This window comes from Delphinapterus leucas, chromosome 2 (genome assembly GCF_059928025.1).
Source record: "Delphinapterus leucas isolate spDelLeu-1000000601 "Yukka" chromosome 2, BTC_Dleu_Yukka2, whole genome shotgun sequence".
Lineage (NCBI taxonomy): Eukaryota > Metazoa > Chordata > Mammalia > Artiodactyla > Monodontidae > Delphinapterus > Delphinapterus leucas.
This window is the reverse complement of record NC_143130.1, coordinates 36864350-36881706: the sequence shown is the minus strand read 5'-3', so window position 1 is coordinate 36881706 and position 17357 is coordinate 36864350. Positions and strand designations below refer to the sequence as shown.

General features: G+C 49.7%; 1 protein-coding gene across 15 annotated transcripts in view; it reads right to left on the bottom strand.

Annotated features, from left to right (window-relative positions):
* CEMIP (cell migration inducing hyaluronidase 1) overlaps positions 1–17357 on the bottom strand; it is a 161862-nt gene that overhangs the window by 62257 nt on the left and 82248 nt on the right. For 9 of the 15 annotated variants that reach the window (XM_089906696.1, XM_089906698.1, XM_089906688.1 and 6 more), the window contains exons 2-8: positions 12975–14495; positions 11491–11600; positions 7934–7978; positions 7064–7210; positions 6429–6567; positions 5476–5712; positions 2130–2309 (exon numbers count right to left, since the gene is read on the bottom strand). In XM_089906696.1, the coding sequence (XP_089762822.1) occupies positions 2130–2309; positions 5476–5712; positions 6429–6567; positions 7064–7210; positions 7934–7978; positions 11491–11584 (842 nt within the window). In that variant the 5' untranslated portion in view covers positions 11585–11600; positions 12975–14495. Of the gene's footprint in view, positions 1–2129; positions 2310–5475; positions 5713–6428; positions 6568–7063; positions 7211–7933; positions 7979–11490; positions 12938–12974; positions 14496–17357 lie in introns of those variants that run through there. The other 6 variants (XM_089906689.1, XM_089906690.1, XM_089906691.1 and 3 more) reach the window with 6 other exon arrangements.

Here is a 17357-nt window from a genome sequence, read left to right as displayed (position 1 = left end):
CCTGCCAGGCTCAATTAGGTTGTGAAGCAAGTGCTCTGATTCCTTTAGGAAAACAAGGAAACATGCTCCAAGGGAGAAAGCTTATTTCTCTCATGAGTTAATCTCGAGGAAAATGCCACAGGCAGATGTGACTGAGTACCAGGAATCGGCATTGGGCCTTGGGAAGGAAAGAAATACCTCTTCTTCCTAATGAGAAGCAAAGGAGAAAAAGAAGGGGTACCACTTTGGAAAGTTATACACTCCTCTTTTCTCCATTGAAGCGTGCCCTGCTCTAGGGTGGGAAGGTTTTCTTATCCGTTTTTGTCTTCCCCCAATACCTAACCCAGCCTCTCGCTTACTGTGAGATGTCAGTAGGTCTTGGTCCTCAATAACTTTGATTATTTTTGTTTTGATCTCTTATCTTGGAAAGTAAGTCTTCATCGAGGTTGGGGATTTGACTGTGCCACCCTTGCTTAAAATCTTTCAGTGCCTGCCCATCTGCATAAAAAGCAAGCTCCTTGGCCCAAAGCAAGAGGCCCTCCTTTGTCCACCTTGGCAGCTTCACCTCTCACCCCTCCTGTTCTTGTTCTTTCACGCCCCATCATCAATTCCCATTTAATGTCTGCCTCCCGGCGAGAGCTCAGTACTTCCAGAGACAGGTCAGAACTTACCATGAGAGCTCAGTACAGCTAGTCCAGCCCTAGTGCCTTATGGCAATATTTGCTCAACTGTCCCTTCCTGGGTGAATGAACAAATGATGGGTCCAAGTCTCAGATCTTCTACTGATTTTAGGTGCTTTGAGTTTGTCATTCAAAGTGGGTCTATACAAATGAAGGGTAAAAATGTAATCCCTGCCTACCTATCTTCTTCACTTATAGAATTAGCACCCATCCCTCCGTGGCTCTTGTTTATAAGGAGAGAATAGTAGCTAACGTTTATTGAGTTCTTATTCTGCGCTACACACAGTGGCAGATATCTTGCTCGTATTATCACAGTTACCCTCCCCAGAGCCCTTTGAGCTGGCTCCTCAAATATCCCATTGTACAGACACGGGAAGCCTGCAAAGAGATGGTGAGTCACTTGTGCAGTCACCTAGCAGGAGGTGCAGCCCAGACTCAAATTCAGGCCAAGTCGGATGCTAGATCTTGGACCTTCTTCCGCTGAAGCCCTACGTAGCCAGTCCCTTTGTGGTTCTGCCTGTCATTGGAAATTAACTAACTGGCCTTTTGGCTTATAACACAGTGAAACAGCAGCACCCTTGGTTTTGGTTAACAAAGGAGTTTTAACAGTTCTAAAGTGTCACTGTCATTCTTTGGCTGCTTGAGTTTCCTGCCCAAACCCTTCCAGAAGGAGCAGCCCACGGGCAGTCAGAAAAAGCACCCTTGAACCCGGAGTCCTGTCCCTGCCCAGGGGACCTCTGCCCAGGCAGTAAAATTGCTTTGCTCAGAGCCCAGAAAAGGCTCTGGCCTGCCCCCATTTTGCCCACGGTCTACAGAGCTGGAGGGAGGTGCATCCCTATCTCCAATAGCTACGGGACAGATGATCTCAACTTTCCACTGAACTGAGATCTGATTCAACACGATTAAAAGGCGTGGCTACTGTGGGGTAAATGGCTTCCTCTTGGTGCCAACAGGTGCGCATGCCAAAGTCAGGCATGACGCTGCAATCCAAGGCAAACAAAACACGCCCTGGAGCACATCAAAGGGCCCCTTCTGCCGGGGGGGCTTGGCTGGGCAGACGCACTTTATGTGGTCTCTAAACAGATGTCTGCCAATCCCCCCAGGCGTGTTCTGACCCCGTTGCTAAAGAAAGGGAAAATGACCATTAGCTGTACATCTGAGGCACGGCTTTTACACACAGTAGATGCTCAATTAATATTTTGTAAGTGGCCGATTGAATGAATGAGTTCATATACACAGAGACCTGTGGAGCCTGAAGAGTGGAATATGCTTACAAGGAAAACCAGGCTCCCTTTAAGAACAAGCCCTAACGTGTCCAATGCGGATGGATCACATGTCTGCACCCCCCAGGGTCACCACTGAGGGTGATGTCGCCTGGGGAAACGAGCAAGGAAGTTAGGTAAAGTCAGCCTCGGGTAGCGATGCTTCAGTGTTCTGGAGCCCTGGGGAGGTGGAAGTGACGGGCGATACCTAAATCCAAGGTGTAGGAAGTGTTTGCTGCCCAATCTGGTCATCGCCTTCCTGGCCACGTCGTCCAAGTTTCGAGAGCCTTCATCATTCACGGCAACAGAAAGGATCCTGCCGTCGGGCACTGTGTTTAAATACTGGGCCAGACGTTCACTCTCTTTCTTGGATCTATAGGTGTCAAACCTAAAAAGGGCAGAGAGAGGGGATTTTAATAGTCCTAACAGCGGCCCAAAAAGAGAACTCTACGCACCTACCTGTGGTATGACAACTCACACGCCACCCAAAGATCTCAAGGGCTATGATTTTTAAAGAAAAAAGCTTTCATTACAGCAAGAATCGATCATCTCAGACTTGGCAAAGATAACCCACCCTCATCCACGTACAATAGCTATGAAATATAGATCTCAAAAAACCTGTATCCCAGGTGACAAGAATTTACAAAGGAAAGACCCAGTTGTGTAATGATCTCAACTCTAAGTATAAAGTGTACTTGTTAAGTATAAACATTTTGTACAATGACAACGGAAATTCCGAAAGAATCTGTCTTAGAACTTCACGAGCAAAATAATTCTAAAACGAGTCTAGAAAAATAAACCAGCATGAATAGCCAAGATTTGGGAAAAGGAAAACAGTGGTGGTACGGGGAGTGTGGGGGGAATGTATGGATGCTCCTGAGTCCTCAAACTGGTTTTTAATTGTTCTCATAACCTGGTCTGACCCCACCTAGGCCCCCTCCTTCTCCAGTGCCCCGCCCCAGGAATTGTCTGCTATGAGCGTAGTAGAGCTCAGGGTCCCATGGTCATACCCCATGCCCACTCCTGCCTTCACTCATTCATCCTTACCTCCAGCCAATCAAATACTTCCTTCCATCCAGCCAATCAAATACTTCCTACCGTTCAAGAGCCGACCTAAGTTCTTGTTTCTGCAGGTAACCTCCAGGTAGCCAGGTCTCAGGTGACCACAGCCTGCGTTTCTGTGTGTGTTCAGGGTTTATTAATACCCTTACTCACACACATTCAGCTCTCAGATTCCTGAGCCCACTGACTCATACTTTACCCGAAGGAGATTAGGAAGGAGCAGGTATCCTGTCTTTGGAACCTCCACATCAGCTATTGGGATAACATCTCATTAAGCACTTCAGTAATGAATTCAACTTCAGGTTGGCTGCTGCAAGTAACCATGCTGTACTACTTAAGAAGCAGTGCCACATCCGGAGAAAACCAGAATTCAAAAGGATGCATGCACCCTGATGTTCACTGCAGCACTATTCACAATAGCCAGGACGTGGAAGCAACCTAAGTGTCCATCGACAGAGGAATGGATAAAGAAGATGTGGCACCTACATACAACGGAATATTACTCAGCCACAGAAAGGAGCAAAATAGTGCCATTTGCAGAGACGTGGATGGACCTAGAGACTGTCACACAGGGTGAAGTAAGTCAGAAAGAGAAAAACAAATATCGTATAATATCACTTACATGTGGAATATAGAAAAATGGTAGAGATGAACTTATTTGCAAAACAGAAATAGAGTCACAGATGTAGAGGACAAACTTATGGTTACCAAGGTGGGGAAGGGGGGTGGTGGGATGAACTGCGAGATTGGGACATATATACACTACTATGTATAAAATAGATAGCTAATGAGAACCTACCGTATAGCACAGGGAACTCTACTCAGTGCTCTGTAGTGACCTAAGTGGGAAGGAAATCTAAAAAAGTGTGGATATATGTATACCTGTGACTGATTCGCTTTGCTGCACGGCAGAAACTAACACAACACTGTAAAGCAACTCTACTCCAATAAAAATTAATAATAATTAAAAAATCAATATAATATAATATAATAAAATTCAAAACAAAAAAGCAGCAGCATCAAGGAGTCAGAACACAACTGAGGAGACTGTTCTCTCTCCTGTGAAGGTAGAGGCTCTCTGACAGGTTTTGTGTCCATCAGCTCAGCCTGGTTTCGTTAACCGTGGTCTGAGGATTGCTCCGTCCCAGGCCAAGCAGGTGGCTGTCAGCCCCCGTGGGGACAATATAGTGGTTTAGGGCCTGAGCAGATCTGGGTTTGAATCGCAGCTCCAACACTCCCCAGCTTTGTGACTCCGAGCAAATTTAGCTCCACCCAACCTTAGCGTTCTCACCTGTGTAACAACAGAAGCCGCCTGACAGGGGTTCTGAAGATTCAGTTATATTCGGCAGATAAAGTGCTTAACACAGGGTTTTGCACAAAGTCCAGTGATCGTATTATTGTTACTAATATCCACCAGAGGGCAAGGTTGGCTGTCCTGCGTGCTTCTGCCCTCCCTGTCCCATATCACAGCTGATTCCCTGCTGCCTTCCTGTGGACGCTCACAGCTCATGCCCTGTTTCTGAGGAGTTCCATATGCCCATCCTCCAGCAGGACCAGGAAAGCTGTCTCTGCTTGCCTATTCCAGCTGTGCCCTTCCTAGTGGATCTTCCTCTCTGAGTGGCCTGAGACAGCCTCTGCAAGGCCAGGGCAAGAGCCCCCGGGAGAGCCCCCTCTGCAGAATCTGCCAGGATACCTGAGCCAGGGCAAGGGACAGGGAGCGGGAGACTTGCCCTATCTGCCTCCGAAATATCTCTCAAGTTCATCCACTTCTGTTGCCACTGCTTCTACCTGAGTCCTCGCCGGCGACCTTGCTCGCCTTGACCATGCAGAAGCCTCCTAACCACCTCTGCTGGCTTTACTTTTGCCCTCCACAAACAATCCACTCTCTACACAGCAGCCAGTTCCTTTAAATCAGATCGTACCCTTCTTAAAGCCCTTCGGTGGCTTTGCATCCCACTAAGAATAAAACCCACCTCCTCACTGGGCCTCCAAGGCCTCCACACCCACCCCTGCCTAAAACTCTGACATTATGGCATCTCGTTTCCATCCCTCTGCCCTCCCATATCTCTGCTGGCCCTTCCTCCCTGTGAGAACATCACGCCCTTTCTCACCTCTGGCCCTTTGCACTTGTCGCTCTGTCTTGAAAACTCTTTCCCTGACTCAGCCTTACCCAGCGGTCCTCAGCTCAAATGCTGCTTGTTTACACTGGCCTTTCCAGACCGCGTGATGCAAAGCGGTCTCCTCTAGTTACCCTCTACCCTCTCACTATGTCTCTTCCCCCTAATTACCGATGATCACAGCCTGAAACTATGCTGTGCTTACACGTGTGTGTGTGTGTGCAAACATGCCTGTTCCTGTTCAATTCAGCTTGGATTTCTGTCTGTTTCACTCACTGCTGTGCCCCCAGCATCCTGAGCAGCGTCTGGCTAGGACGCATGCTCAGTAAGTGTACGTTGAATGAATGAATGTGTTCACGTGAGGGCAAGCCTTACCGGTCAGAATGGATGACTGTCCCTGATTTGGGGTCAATGACATGAACAATGACTCCACGGTGACCCCAGCTCCTTTCGAAAAAATAACCTCCCTCTTGCATGCCACCGGGGTGAAGAGTCTTGTTCAGAAATGTCCAAGAGAGCTTCTTCTGTCCATGCAACTCAAGGGTACCTCCTCTGTCGACGCCGATGTACTTGAGGCCAAAGTAAGGGTCTGGCTGAACGTCTTCATCAGCCCTACAAGACAGAACAGCTCTCCATGGTCGGCCGACACCTCTCTTTACTGGATGCTAAGCCCAGAGGGGACTGCACTGCTCTTGACTCCCACTGTGGCCACCTTGGACCCAGTTACACCTGGTGATTGCTCGAGGTCAGTAGACATAGCATTGGCAACCAAGGTTGTCCCCCACCAGACCAAAATGTGTCCAACAGGCCAAGCAGAAATACTTATCAATAGTTAATATGTTGGCACTTCTTTCCAGTTCTAAGTATGTCATATTTTGGTCCATATCAGATGTGGGATCACCTGGACTGCATACCCGTGTGTACTCTTGGTTACTGATTCTGAGAACTCTCAATTGCTTAAAGAGGGAGCACACCAGAGGCAAATACTGCACGGAATTTTTCTTTATCTTGTCCATCATAAGCTATTAATAAACATTCACAGAGACTCCCTCAGCCATGACATGATTAGAAAGCAGCAGAAAGGCTGGCAGGGGTTTCTGTAACTTAAGTCCGGACCCGAGCCACAATAAATAAAATGCCTCACGCACTCCTCCAACTCACCCGAATCGCCACTGTCTGTCTCGTTCATGATTACCATCTGGCAGGACCTAATGATAATTCCTTTCTTGCACTAAAGCCTTGCTGTCTTGCCTCCCTCTCTTCCATGAAAAACCTCCTTCCCGTCAGATCCAAGAGTATCATGTGACCCATGGAAGCTGTCTACCCACCTTCCATACAAAATGATGCTGAAATTGCCCTGGAAAGGGCAGAGGGCACTCCCAGCATGCAGCTCTCCTCCGTTGTCAATCAGGATGTGCCGGGTACGCAAAACAATTGCCTCATCTTGGTCTTTAATGACTAGCTTTCCTGAAGAGGCAGGAATGGAGTGAGGTTTAGGAAGACAAGTCTTAGTGGTGAGATTATAGCAGAGTCAAGGGCAGACCTCCTAAGCCCCTCATGTCATCCCTCAGGCAGGCAAAGAGGTGTGTCTTTCCAATACTTCTATGCTCGCTGTGCTTACGGTGGTTGCTTTTCTCTATGCCTTGTGATGTGTAAATAACGCCTGCTTGGTTTACTGCTATCGCTCCATGTGCTGCATTCAATGAGCAAGCATCTGAAGGTCAGATAAGCAGGAATGCTCAGAGCACCAATAAGAAGTTTCCTCTATAAATGCTTCTTTCACTAAGATTGGACCTCTGACAAGCCACTTCTCAGGGCTCAAACAACCAGATGCTCTGACATGAACCCAAGGCATGTGACATTTGTTCTGTCCATCTACAGTTATGGCAACCTGCATCCCATCTGCTAGGCTCTGAGGCAGCGGACCAGAGAGAGGTGGGGCAGGGGAGGGAGACTGGCTTACCTCCCTCTGAGATGCGGATGGAATGGACCGTGGCAGAAGCGATAAGCAGCAGTGCTCTGCCCTGGCCTATGTGCACGTAGTAGTCTGGGTCATGGCCAGGGTTCCAGGGCTGCAGCTCAGGCCACTGATCAGGGCACTCAGCTGCCACTGCAAAGGACAGAGAGATGTCACTGCTACCACCCACCAACGTCCCCAAGCAAGGACTGCCACAGACCACAAGCAGGGTGGGGTGGGGAGTCTATCATGCATTTTCATGGCCCTTGCCTTCTCCCTACTAGAGCTCAAAGCAGGGCCCTAGAAAGCAAAGAGAACCCCTGATATAGGAGCCAGGAGGCCTGGGATTTAGTCGAATGTCCTTCATTAGTTCATCCTTTATCTGTGAACAAGTCACTTCCCTCTTCTGGACTCAGTTTTTCCCTTTATAGAATGAAGGGTAGACCAGATGACTCCTCAAGACATTCCAAGATCTAAAGTTAGGCAATGATTTACCCAGATTACTTGTATTCCAAGGCATCCTTTCCCCTGGAAAGCATTGTTTAAAAAGTTGGCAAAGCCTTTTCCCCTTCTGCCTGAGAATTTGACTTTTAGTTAATTTTCTCTGTTTCCCCGGAAGCCTGAGAAAGATGGTATTCTATAAAGCATGTTACCAAGCAACATCTTATAACAAAAGTGACCCCTGATTAGTAAATGGCATCTAAACTGGGAGGAACTATGCAAAATTTATAATGATCCTGGTGGAGATGTCTTGCTTGGAGGCTTCCCTGAGTGCAGGGACTCTCGTAATTGGGCAAATCCCACACAGCAACTCTGAAAGTTACATCTATGGAGTTGCTATAAGAGATACTAGCTCTGACGGGGCAATACTCACACCTGTCCAATGACAGTCTTGTTCCCTCTCATCTAAGGAGCTGTCATCTGGGGAACAAAAGAAGATAGCTTCTGGAGGCTTGTAGAATGCTTCCAAGACCACTCTCACGGAAGAGAAACGCCTGACGCTGCTCTGATGGTGGGCAGTGTTTCTGTCCTAGGCCCTTTGAAGTTATCCTGATGCCAGGCATGGCCTGTGGTAGCCTCATGAGTCTGAATGTTTAGTTGAACTCAAAGCCCCCATGGTGGGTGTTGCAGACTTCTCCCCGACGCAAGTAGAAGCAGTGGGAGGAGTCTCTCCTCCTATGGCTAAGAAGGCTCTGTACCCCAGTGGGGTACCATGTATGGTGAACAGAGGAGGACTGTCTCAGAAACTGGGAAAATCTCCCTGGACAGCAGGGAAAAACCCAGAGGGAAAGGAACAGGAAGAGACAACAGGCAAAACAAAATGAGAATGGCTTGCCTCAGAGATGGAGCCCCAATGCCCTCCTTTTTTTCTCTCACTAGAAAGTTGTGAGCAAGCATGAAATAGTAGTTGTTTTTTTTTTTTTTTTTTGCAGTACGCGGGCCTCTCACTGTTGTGGCCTCTCCCGTTGCGGAGCACAGGCTCCAGACGCGCAGGCTCAGCGGCCATGGCTCACGGGCCCAGCCGCTCCGCAGCATGTGGGATCCTCCCGGACCGGGGCACGAACCTGTGTCCCCTGCATCGGCAGGCAGACTCTCAACCACTGCACCACCAGGGAAGCCCAAATAGTAGATTTTAAATAACTGGAGCGGGATGGAGAAGGAAGGTGAGGTGTAGTAAACCCATGGCGGGGGCAAGGTTTCAGATGGTGAAGACCCTGGGGAAGGTACTGGAAGGAATGGATGCAAATTCCACCCTTGGGCACCGAGCAAGGGCCACTAAGGGAAGCCATGTCTCTTGAGCCAGGTGGGTGCAGTGGACAATATCCACGACATTGGGTGGGACCCCAGAAGGAATTCTGGCTTCAGTACAATTACTAGCATGTCAGTTCTCAATGTGACTCGATTTCGATGCGGCTGTCTCTAGGGTAAGATTCCATGTTTATATATTTCAAGAGAACTGGAAGGGCGCTGCTCCTTTATCTACTCAGCATTGCCAGATGTGGACTCCGGAAGCCCCCATCACATCATCGACCCGGCCCACCTGAAAGCAGCGGCTGGCCCTTCTCTTCTCTGCAAGGCACAGGGCAGGCACCTGGTGCGTGTTTCCTGAGTCTCCCCACCGTCCCCTCCCATGCTCCATAACATCCTCCTTTATGCCCCATCTGCCTCACTGTCAGCCCTAACTCAGGTTTTGGATCGTTTTCATTAGGAAGAGAATTTCACTTTTTTTTGGAGTTTTGCTAAAGCAGCTCTTCCAAGATTCTGTAAACCCCATGGGACTCAAATAGTGGCAAAACAATGAAAAAATGTGGCATTTACTCATCCGTGGATTTTTCATTTTAATGTAAGAGCAGGGTTGCCAGCAAGCTGCCAGGATGGGCCGAGGTAGTGGTGGGGGCTGGGGGCCTCTGCCTGGGCCCTCAGTAGCCAAGGATGATCACGAGGGCTCTGGAGCCTCCGTCCAGCTGAGGGGCTTCTGAGGGCCAATGCCCATCCCTGGGTTTGCCTTCAGATGGGTCAAGTGCTTGGCTGGCTTTCAGCAGAGGTCAATCAGAGGCCCTGGGCTGCCCTCCACCTAGTCCTGGACCTGGAGTGTCTGCTTCCAAGGTGGTGACTCCTCAGCCATGCGGGGAATGCATGTGTCGACTGGTGAGCCCAGAGATCCAGGCATGGAGCCGTAAGCGTGCCGAGAAGGAATCGTTCCAACTCCACGGGACCAAGCCCAGGGTCTCACCACCCACATCTCCTAGGAGAATCCCAACTGCCCCTTTATTCTCCAACTGCACGCGTTTGCATCAGTCTTTGCATCCGGGTTTGGAAGCGGTCAGCCTGACACTTGTAGGCTCTCCTGTCATCAGGAGCACAATTCCCAGAGCTCCAGCAGCTCTGACCCCACAGCATAAGCACAGCAGTTACAAGACTGGCCGTGGATGAACGCCCCTTCGCTGGAGCTGGAGATTTTGCTCTTGGTAAAAGTTGGTTTCAGTGGCTCTTCATTTGTAGGAATCAGTGAGTAGCTGGCAACCGTCAAGGCCTTTGCTGAGATATCACCACAGCAGCCACCCTTTGCAGGAGGGGCTGCAGGAAGTGGGATTCAGAGAGGATGCAAGCCCTACTAGGAGCATGAATGGCAGGGGGTTGGCTTCTGCATCCCTCTGACGTCAGAGAAAAGCAAGAGGGAATCAAAGGCACAGTCTCCTTTCCAAATGGTTTATAGTCAAACAGAAGAGAGAGACCCAGGATGTAAGAGGAAATACCCAGAGACCTCCCCAAGGCCGCAAGGTGATTCACCTTAGAAGAGAACCCTAAACCCAGTTCCTGGCACAGGGTCAGTGCCCCCTTGGTGGTTATTAGCTGGATAAATGATGGAAGGACGAAATGAATGAATTCAGGCAATATTGACAATTGTTGCACTGAGAATGAAAATACTGCTTGCTTGCTATGTCCCCTAAGGACCAAAAAGATTCTACAAGGAATCACATTGAAGGGATTTCACTACTTATGATTAGAGGTGACTTCCTTGCACCAGTGGGTTGAGAAAAACAAGATATAATACAATGTAAGGTCCTTTATCCTTATTGTAGAAAAGCATTCAGCTCAAGTGATAATAATAGCCTTTTTTTTTAAAGCAATCCACGGTGATGGTATTATTACTCAACCTCTATTCAAAATTTTTAAATGGTCCCCATCTCTCAACTTCTACCCCAAGCTTGGTGTATTTGATTTTGCTTTTTTTGTAGCCCACGCAAACTTGCCTAGTGCTTCTGGATTTTAATTCAAAATCACTCAAAGAAAAAGTTGAAGATATCGAGATCAGAAAGAGAGATCTAAACCTCACCTAGAGCATCACGGCTAACAAGGTGCTTTAATGCACCCAGATCTTATGACAGCAAAGCAGGAAGGGAACACTGAGATCAGGTGGCTCGGAGGCGGCAGGCCAGCTGGCAGATATGTGTTTTTTGCTCTGCTCCACCACCGCCCTGAGCGTTTGGTAAAATTTCAATTGGTTGCCATCCTTTAACAAGTAGAGAGCTTTTACATGAAAGTCTAGATTTCTGACTCCTCTTAAAAATTCAATAGGTCTTGCAACAGGGGCCCCGCCTCCCCATGTGGTAGCAATTGGCCGGGACTGAGAAGTGGGTGTCCCTGAAGAGGGGCGTGAACTCCCCAGGTGACCACATCTCTACCTGGCCAGCTTCACTGCTTTGTGTCATGTGCCTGGTTCCTGTAGACACTGAGTTTGTAACCCCTGAGCCTAGTCTAACCCCCTCATTTTGTGGATGACGAAACTGAAGACCAGGATAAGACTTGCCCAGGATCAGCGAGTTAGCAGGGGCAGGCCAGAGCCCAGCCACCCTGACCCCACCCTGCGGCTCCTTCTCCTGGCCTTCCTCGTGGAGATGCAGAGATCCAACTGCTCTGCAGTGGCTCACCTGTGGATGCGGCACCAGGAAAGCGGGCCAGGGTGAACCAGCCGATTGTCAGCAGCACCTTAAAGGAGACGTCCGGACCGTGAGCCGCTCTCATTCTGGCAGAGCGCTCCCTGAAATAAAAAAGCACACTGAGTCAGACCTGCAGCCTCCCCAGGCTGGAGTCGGTTTGTGGGGCAGACACACACACAGAGACAGGGCCACACGCACACGCAGAGGCCGTGCCAGTGTGGTCATACTCCAGCCGGCCAATGCAAAGTCCTCAGCTGCCATGACTCAGGGCTGGGCAGATCAGGGCATGAAAGCCCTGTCACTGTCCCGCCTGTGTCCTGCAGCTCAGAGACCCGGTGATGGATGGAATTTCATCCTTGGCGCTCGAGCTCACTACCCTCCAGAATGAAGGGCTTTTTTTTCCCCTTAAGTTAAAAACAGAGAAAAACAAAAAATATTCCCACTGAACATGAGCTGGAAAATAGATGCCACCAACTTGCTGTGTGATCTCAGCTGATCTGATTAACCTCTCTGGGATTCAGTTTCCTAATCTGAAAAATGAGGATGTGGACTATAGCTGATTTCTAATACAAGTCTGTGCTTCTAAAACAAGTCTTGATGATAATATTGAGATCCTAAATATGATGCCTGTGTGTTATAAACCCTTCTAATATTACCCATCCAAGAGGAAGGCAGGGCAGAGATAGCTAATTGTCTCCTAATATCCATTTTTCCCTGGAAAAGAACCCCTGGGTTTTTATCTGGGCACACAGCCACCTAGAATAAAGGCTACCTTCTCCAGTCTCTCTTACGTTAGTTGTGATCTCGGAATTAAGTTCTGGCCAATATAGTAAAAGTACAGTGTGTGAATTCCAGGATACGTCCTTAGGGAAAGCAGGAAGGCTTTCTTCCCTCTTTCCTGCTGGCTGGAATATGGATGTGATGCCTGGATCTTCAGCAGCTATCTTTGGCCATGTAATGGGAGCCATGTGCTGAAGATGGCAACGCAGAGAGTAAGAGCCTAGGCTCTGACCCTGTGGAGAGCTGAAACAGCCCTAGACTGTGGATTTATTTTTATGTGTGACAGAATTAAATGAATTTTATTACATTCCTATTTTATGAAAGCCACTTTTCTCCCCCTTGTACTCAGATAGAAGGTGAATACGGGAACCTGTCTAGATAAACCTCAAGATAGGAACTTTAAAAAAAAGTTCCCCTTTCATAATATAATGCCAATTCCCCTTTCATAATATAATGCCCTTGGAGAAACATCTCTGTCTTCAAGTCCTGTGTGCCGTACAAGAGTGCTTAGGAGGGGCTTGGGGAGCGACCAGCTCCAGCTTCCATGCCCACGTCCCCAGGTCCTCCCCAGAGCATGACTGTAGTCATGCCTGGAAACAAACAGATATTCTCCCACACTGAGAAAGAAATCTCTCTCATCCCACACAGGCTCCTCCCTTTGAACGAGCTCAGGGACAAATCTGATCATCCCTGACCTTTCAGCTCCTGGTGAAGCACTTTGTGTGAGCTCGGCAAGAGGGTCTGAAACAGAGCACCCTGGCCCTGTGCCTGGTCCTTCCCGCACAGGTGCGCCGGGGAGGCCGGGGGAGGGAGGAAACCATACTCGCAGCGTCAATGCCCGCAGTGTCCTCCTGGCGGGCACCCTGCCTGGCCCTGGCCTGATATGCCGAGAACAACAGGACCCATTCTAGTCGCCTCTGCAGGGCCGCTGATGTCAGGCGTCACCGCATCTGGGAATGGCGCCTTTCCCATGGCCCCCAGAAGAGGAGTGTCTGCTTTCATGCTCTTTGCAATAAAAAGAAGGGGACACCGGGACAGGAGTGTTTTGTGGCCCTTGGGGAAAGTCAGAGCCCAGCTCTCGAGTCTCCATCTGTTTAGAAAAACCAAAGGTAGTTTGCTCTTTGCTGCTGAGAAGCCCCAAATCATCCTGGGGCTCCATGAAGGGAACCCAAACTTTGGGCCGTGAGCTGGCAGAGGAACGCGGCCGGCACCCAGGGTGGAGGTACCCGGGCGCGGGGGGCAATCTGGGTGCGGGCACCCCTCCCGCCTTAACTGCCGGGTGACCCTCATCCAGACATTCCCTTCTCTGGGCCTCGACTTCCCGTGTGCAGAGTGGAAGGTTGGAGTACGGGGAATCTGTGGCCCTGACATCTTCTGACCATTTCAGAGACAAAAAAGTTATCACTTTCGGGATGGATGTAAAAACGATTCCCACTGGCAGGATAATGCTCAAAGCCTCATTTCCCCAACATTCAAGAGAGAGACCTGCTATATCTGAGTACCACTGGATACAGAGAGGTCCCCCTGCTCCAAAGAGGTCGCGACCCCACATTGCTGGGGGTGGTCCTCCGTGAGTGGCTTCCAGGGCCTGAGTACAGAAACCTCGAGAAACATTCTGTTGCTGTGAATCCCAAGGCTTCTCAAATTTCACTTGGGAATTCTTCACCAGGAGAGGACAGCTTTCTCAGCTGGCCACTAAAAGCTCTCTGGCAACACGAGTTAGGATTCAGCTTCTCCAGCTGGCAACATACAGTCTTGAAAGGGTTCCCAGCTGCTGAAGGCCTCTGAAGAGTGCACGGTTGGCTAACAATGCTAGAAGGCTCCGCAGGAAGCTGCTGGCTGGAGGCTGGCTGGAGGCTGGCTGAAGGCTGCCCTTGCTGGGTTCCAATGGTCCTGAGCTGGCCTCTTCCTTACAGGGTGCGGTGAACCCCTCTGGCAGAGCCATTTGGAAGAGGAAGGGCCGGCACTGCGGGATACTCCACGAGGCTTCACGAGAACAAGCTAACGTTTTCTAGGAGCTCAGCACCTTCCCGTCCAGCTGCAGCTCCATGCCGTGTCTGCCAGGCCTCACAGGGGCGTGGAGGGGCAGGAGGAAAAGCAGGGACGAGAGGCGTCGCCTGCTACCCTCTGTCTCCGGGTCTCCTCGCTGCTGCCATCACACACCAGGGGCTGGGGCTTTGCTCTTCCTTCAGCTGCCCTGGGGTAGGACCTGTCACCTGCAGAGAGAAAGGAGCGCTGGTGTTATTCAAGCCTCCAGAGAGGCCCCTACATCTCTGGGGCAGCAGCGTTAGCAAGTACATGCCCCCTGGCATCCCTGACCCCAGGGGGATGCGGGTTCTTGATGCCTGCAGAGCCTGCAGAAGCCAGAACTTTCTTCAGGGATTATCATTAAATACCAAATGTAAAAGAGATAGCTAGTGGGAAGAAGCCCCATAGCACAGGGAGATAAGCCTGGGGTCCACCTAGAGGGGTGGGATAGGGAGGGTGGGAGGGAGACGCAAGAGGGAGGGGATACAGGGATATATGTATACATATAGCCGATTCACTTTATTATACAGCAGAAACTAACACAGCACTGTAAAGCACTTATACTCCATTAAAGATGTGGAAAAAAAAAAAGAAAGAAAGAAAGGGAGTAGGGGGTAGTGGGGAGGGTCAGTATAAGGTCTGAGGCCGCGGGTGAGATGGACTGCAGGGTGATCCGGAAGCCAGTTTGGGGTAGGAGACAGCACAGTGACAGCCGTCACTCTCCCTGTCACACCCGCACTAAGGCAATTCTCATTTCATGCAAACCTAGACGAGGCCCGGCTCAGCCAAGCAGGACACTGTGGTGACCAGGAGCGCAGGCTCCAGAGTCTTCTATCCCAGCCATGCAGTTCACATCGGGGAAAACCGTGTGACCACTCGGGCCTCGCATTTTAATCCGTAAAACTGAAATAATTGGGACTTCCCTGGTGGCGCAGTGGTTAAGAATCCACCTGCTAATGCAGGGGACACGGGTTCGAGCCCTGGTCCGGGAAGATCCCACATGCTGCCGAGCAGCTAAGCCCGTGCGCCGCAACTACTGAGCCCACGTGCCACAACAACTGAACGCAACTAGGGAAAGCCCATGCGCAGCAGCGAGCACCGGACACAGCCAAAAATAAATTAATTTTTTAAAAAAACTGAAATAATGCATCTTAAATTCCAAGGTCATTGTGAGGATCAAACGAGATGCTCTATGCAAAGATCGCAAAGCTCTGGGCCTGACCAGTGGTCAGTGCTCAAGCTGCGGGAGCTGCTGTTCTGAAAGATGCACCGCACGATGGGTGAAAGAGCCTGGGAGATGGAGCTGAGAACCTGGTTAGAGTTCCAACTCCGGCCCTCACCAGCTGTGTGACCTTAGACAAGTCACTCAAACTCTCTGGGCCTTAGCCTTCTCATTTTTTAAATGGGAACAATAATACTACCCATAACCAGGAGTTACTGTTATGAGGCTCAGCTGAGATCGGCTGGCTCTAAAAACATCAGCTCATCTATCTTGGTCTCCAGATTATGTCCTGTGAGTGGTACAGAAAAGAATCAGATATGAATCCTGCCCCCCACCCCCAAGCCCGGAATATCCTACTGTCAAGAGGAGAGAGAGACAAGAACACTAGGCACCATATTCCAAAATGACCAGCTGCTCACTTCCTGGGCAAAGGGAGATAAAAGAGATGGTACCACTGTCCAGACAGAACAGTCTGGACATTCCCTCTTTGCCTCACCGAGCGGAGGTCAGGGGAAAGATTTGATTTCAGCCTAATGGATCTGGACACTTCCCTTATGATGGCACACGTGTATATAGGCCACTCTGTCTCCTGCTGAGACAGAGGGGGCTTTGGGACAACCACACCCTCTTGAATTCTCTCGGACACAGTTTGACTGACTTTTATGCCACTTTATGGTTGAACCTGTTACGGGCTGAACTGTGTTCCCTCAAGAGTCATATGCTGAAGTCTTAACCCCCAGTCCCTCAGCCTGGGACTGTATCTGGAGAAGGGGCCTTGACAGAGGAAATGAAGGTAAAATGAAGTTATGTGGGTGAGTCCTAATGCAGTATGACTGGTGTCCTTATAAGAAGAGGAGAGCAGGACACAGACACACGGAGGAAAGACCATGTGAGGATGCTGGAGGAAGATGCCACCTACAAGCCAAGGAGAGAGGCCTCAGAAGTCAAACCCGCTGAAACTTTGATCTTGGACTTCTGGCCTCCAAAACACTGAGAAAATACATTTCTGTAGTTTAAGCCACCCAGCCTGCGGTACTCTGTTACGGTAGCCCCAGGAAGCTAACACGGCATCCTTGAGTAAATTCGTTAATCTGTCTGAAGCTGATGGCTTTCTCACCAGCAATGCCAATAATGATAATCATAGCAAACACTAACACAGCCTTTTCTAGGTGTCAGGCGCTGCTTTATGCACTTTTCGTCTACTGGCTAATTTAGTCTTTCGTAGCTAGGTGTTGTTATTAATCCCTAGTTTATGGATGGGGAAACTGAGGCACAAAGAGTGTCACTTTTCTTTTGGTAGCCAGGGTACACAGCTAGCAGGAGGCAAAGTTCAAAGCCTGCTCTCTCCTTCGGAAACTGTGCTTCCAATTCCTAAAGATTAAATGATTTGCAATGTCATCGCAAACTAAGAGAATGTAGGAGCTGGTAGGATTGTGAGAGAGAACCCAGCTAGCACTTCTCCAACTTTACTGCACGCAGACATCCCCTGGAGAGCAGGCTAGAACGCAGATTCTGATTCGGTAGGTGCGTGGTGGGGCCTGGGATTCTGCTGAGGGTCACAGAGCCAGCAGGGGGCCCATCCAGGATTTGAACCCAGGAGGTCCGGCTCCAGAGTCCACGCTTCAAAAAAAAGGAACAATAACACTACCCCCACCTACCTCCAGGCTGGGCACAGTGGGAGGAGGTAATGTTTGATTTGAGCCGTGTGGACAGATTAATGATCCTGACAGCAAACCGGGGCGAAGTTTGGGGAAGGTGTCAAGAATCTCCCTCCAGCTCTCTTGTGGTCAGGAAAGCACTGATGTTCCCTTTCACTATGACCTAGGTT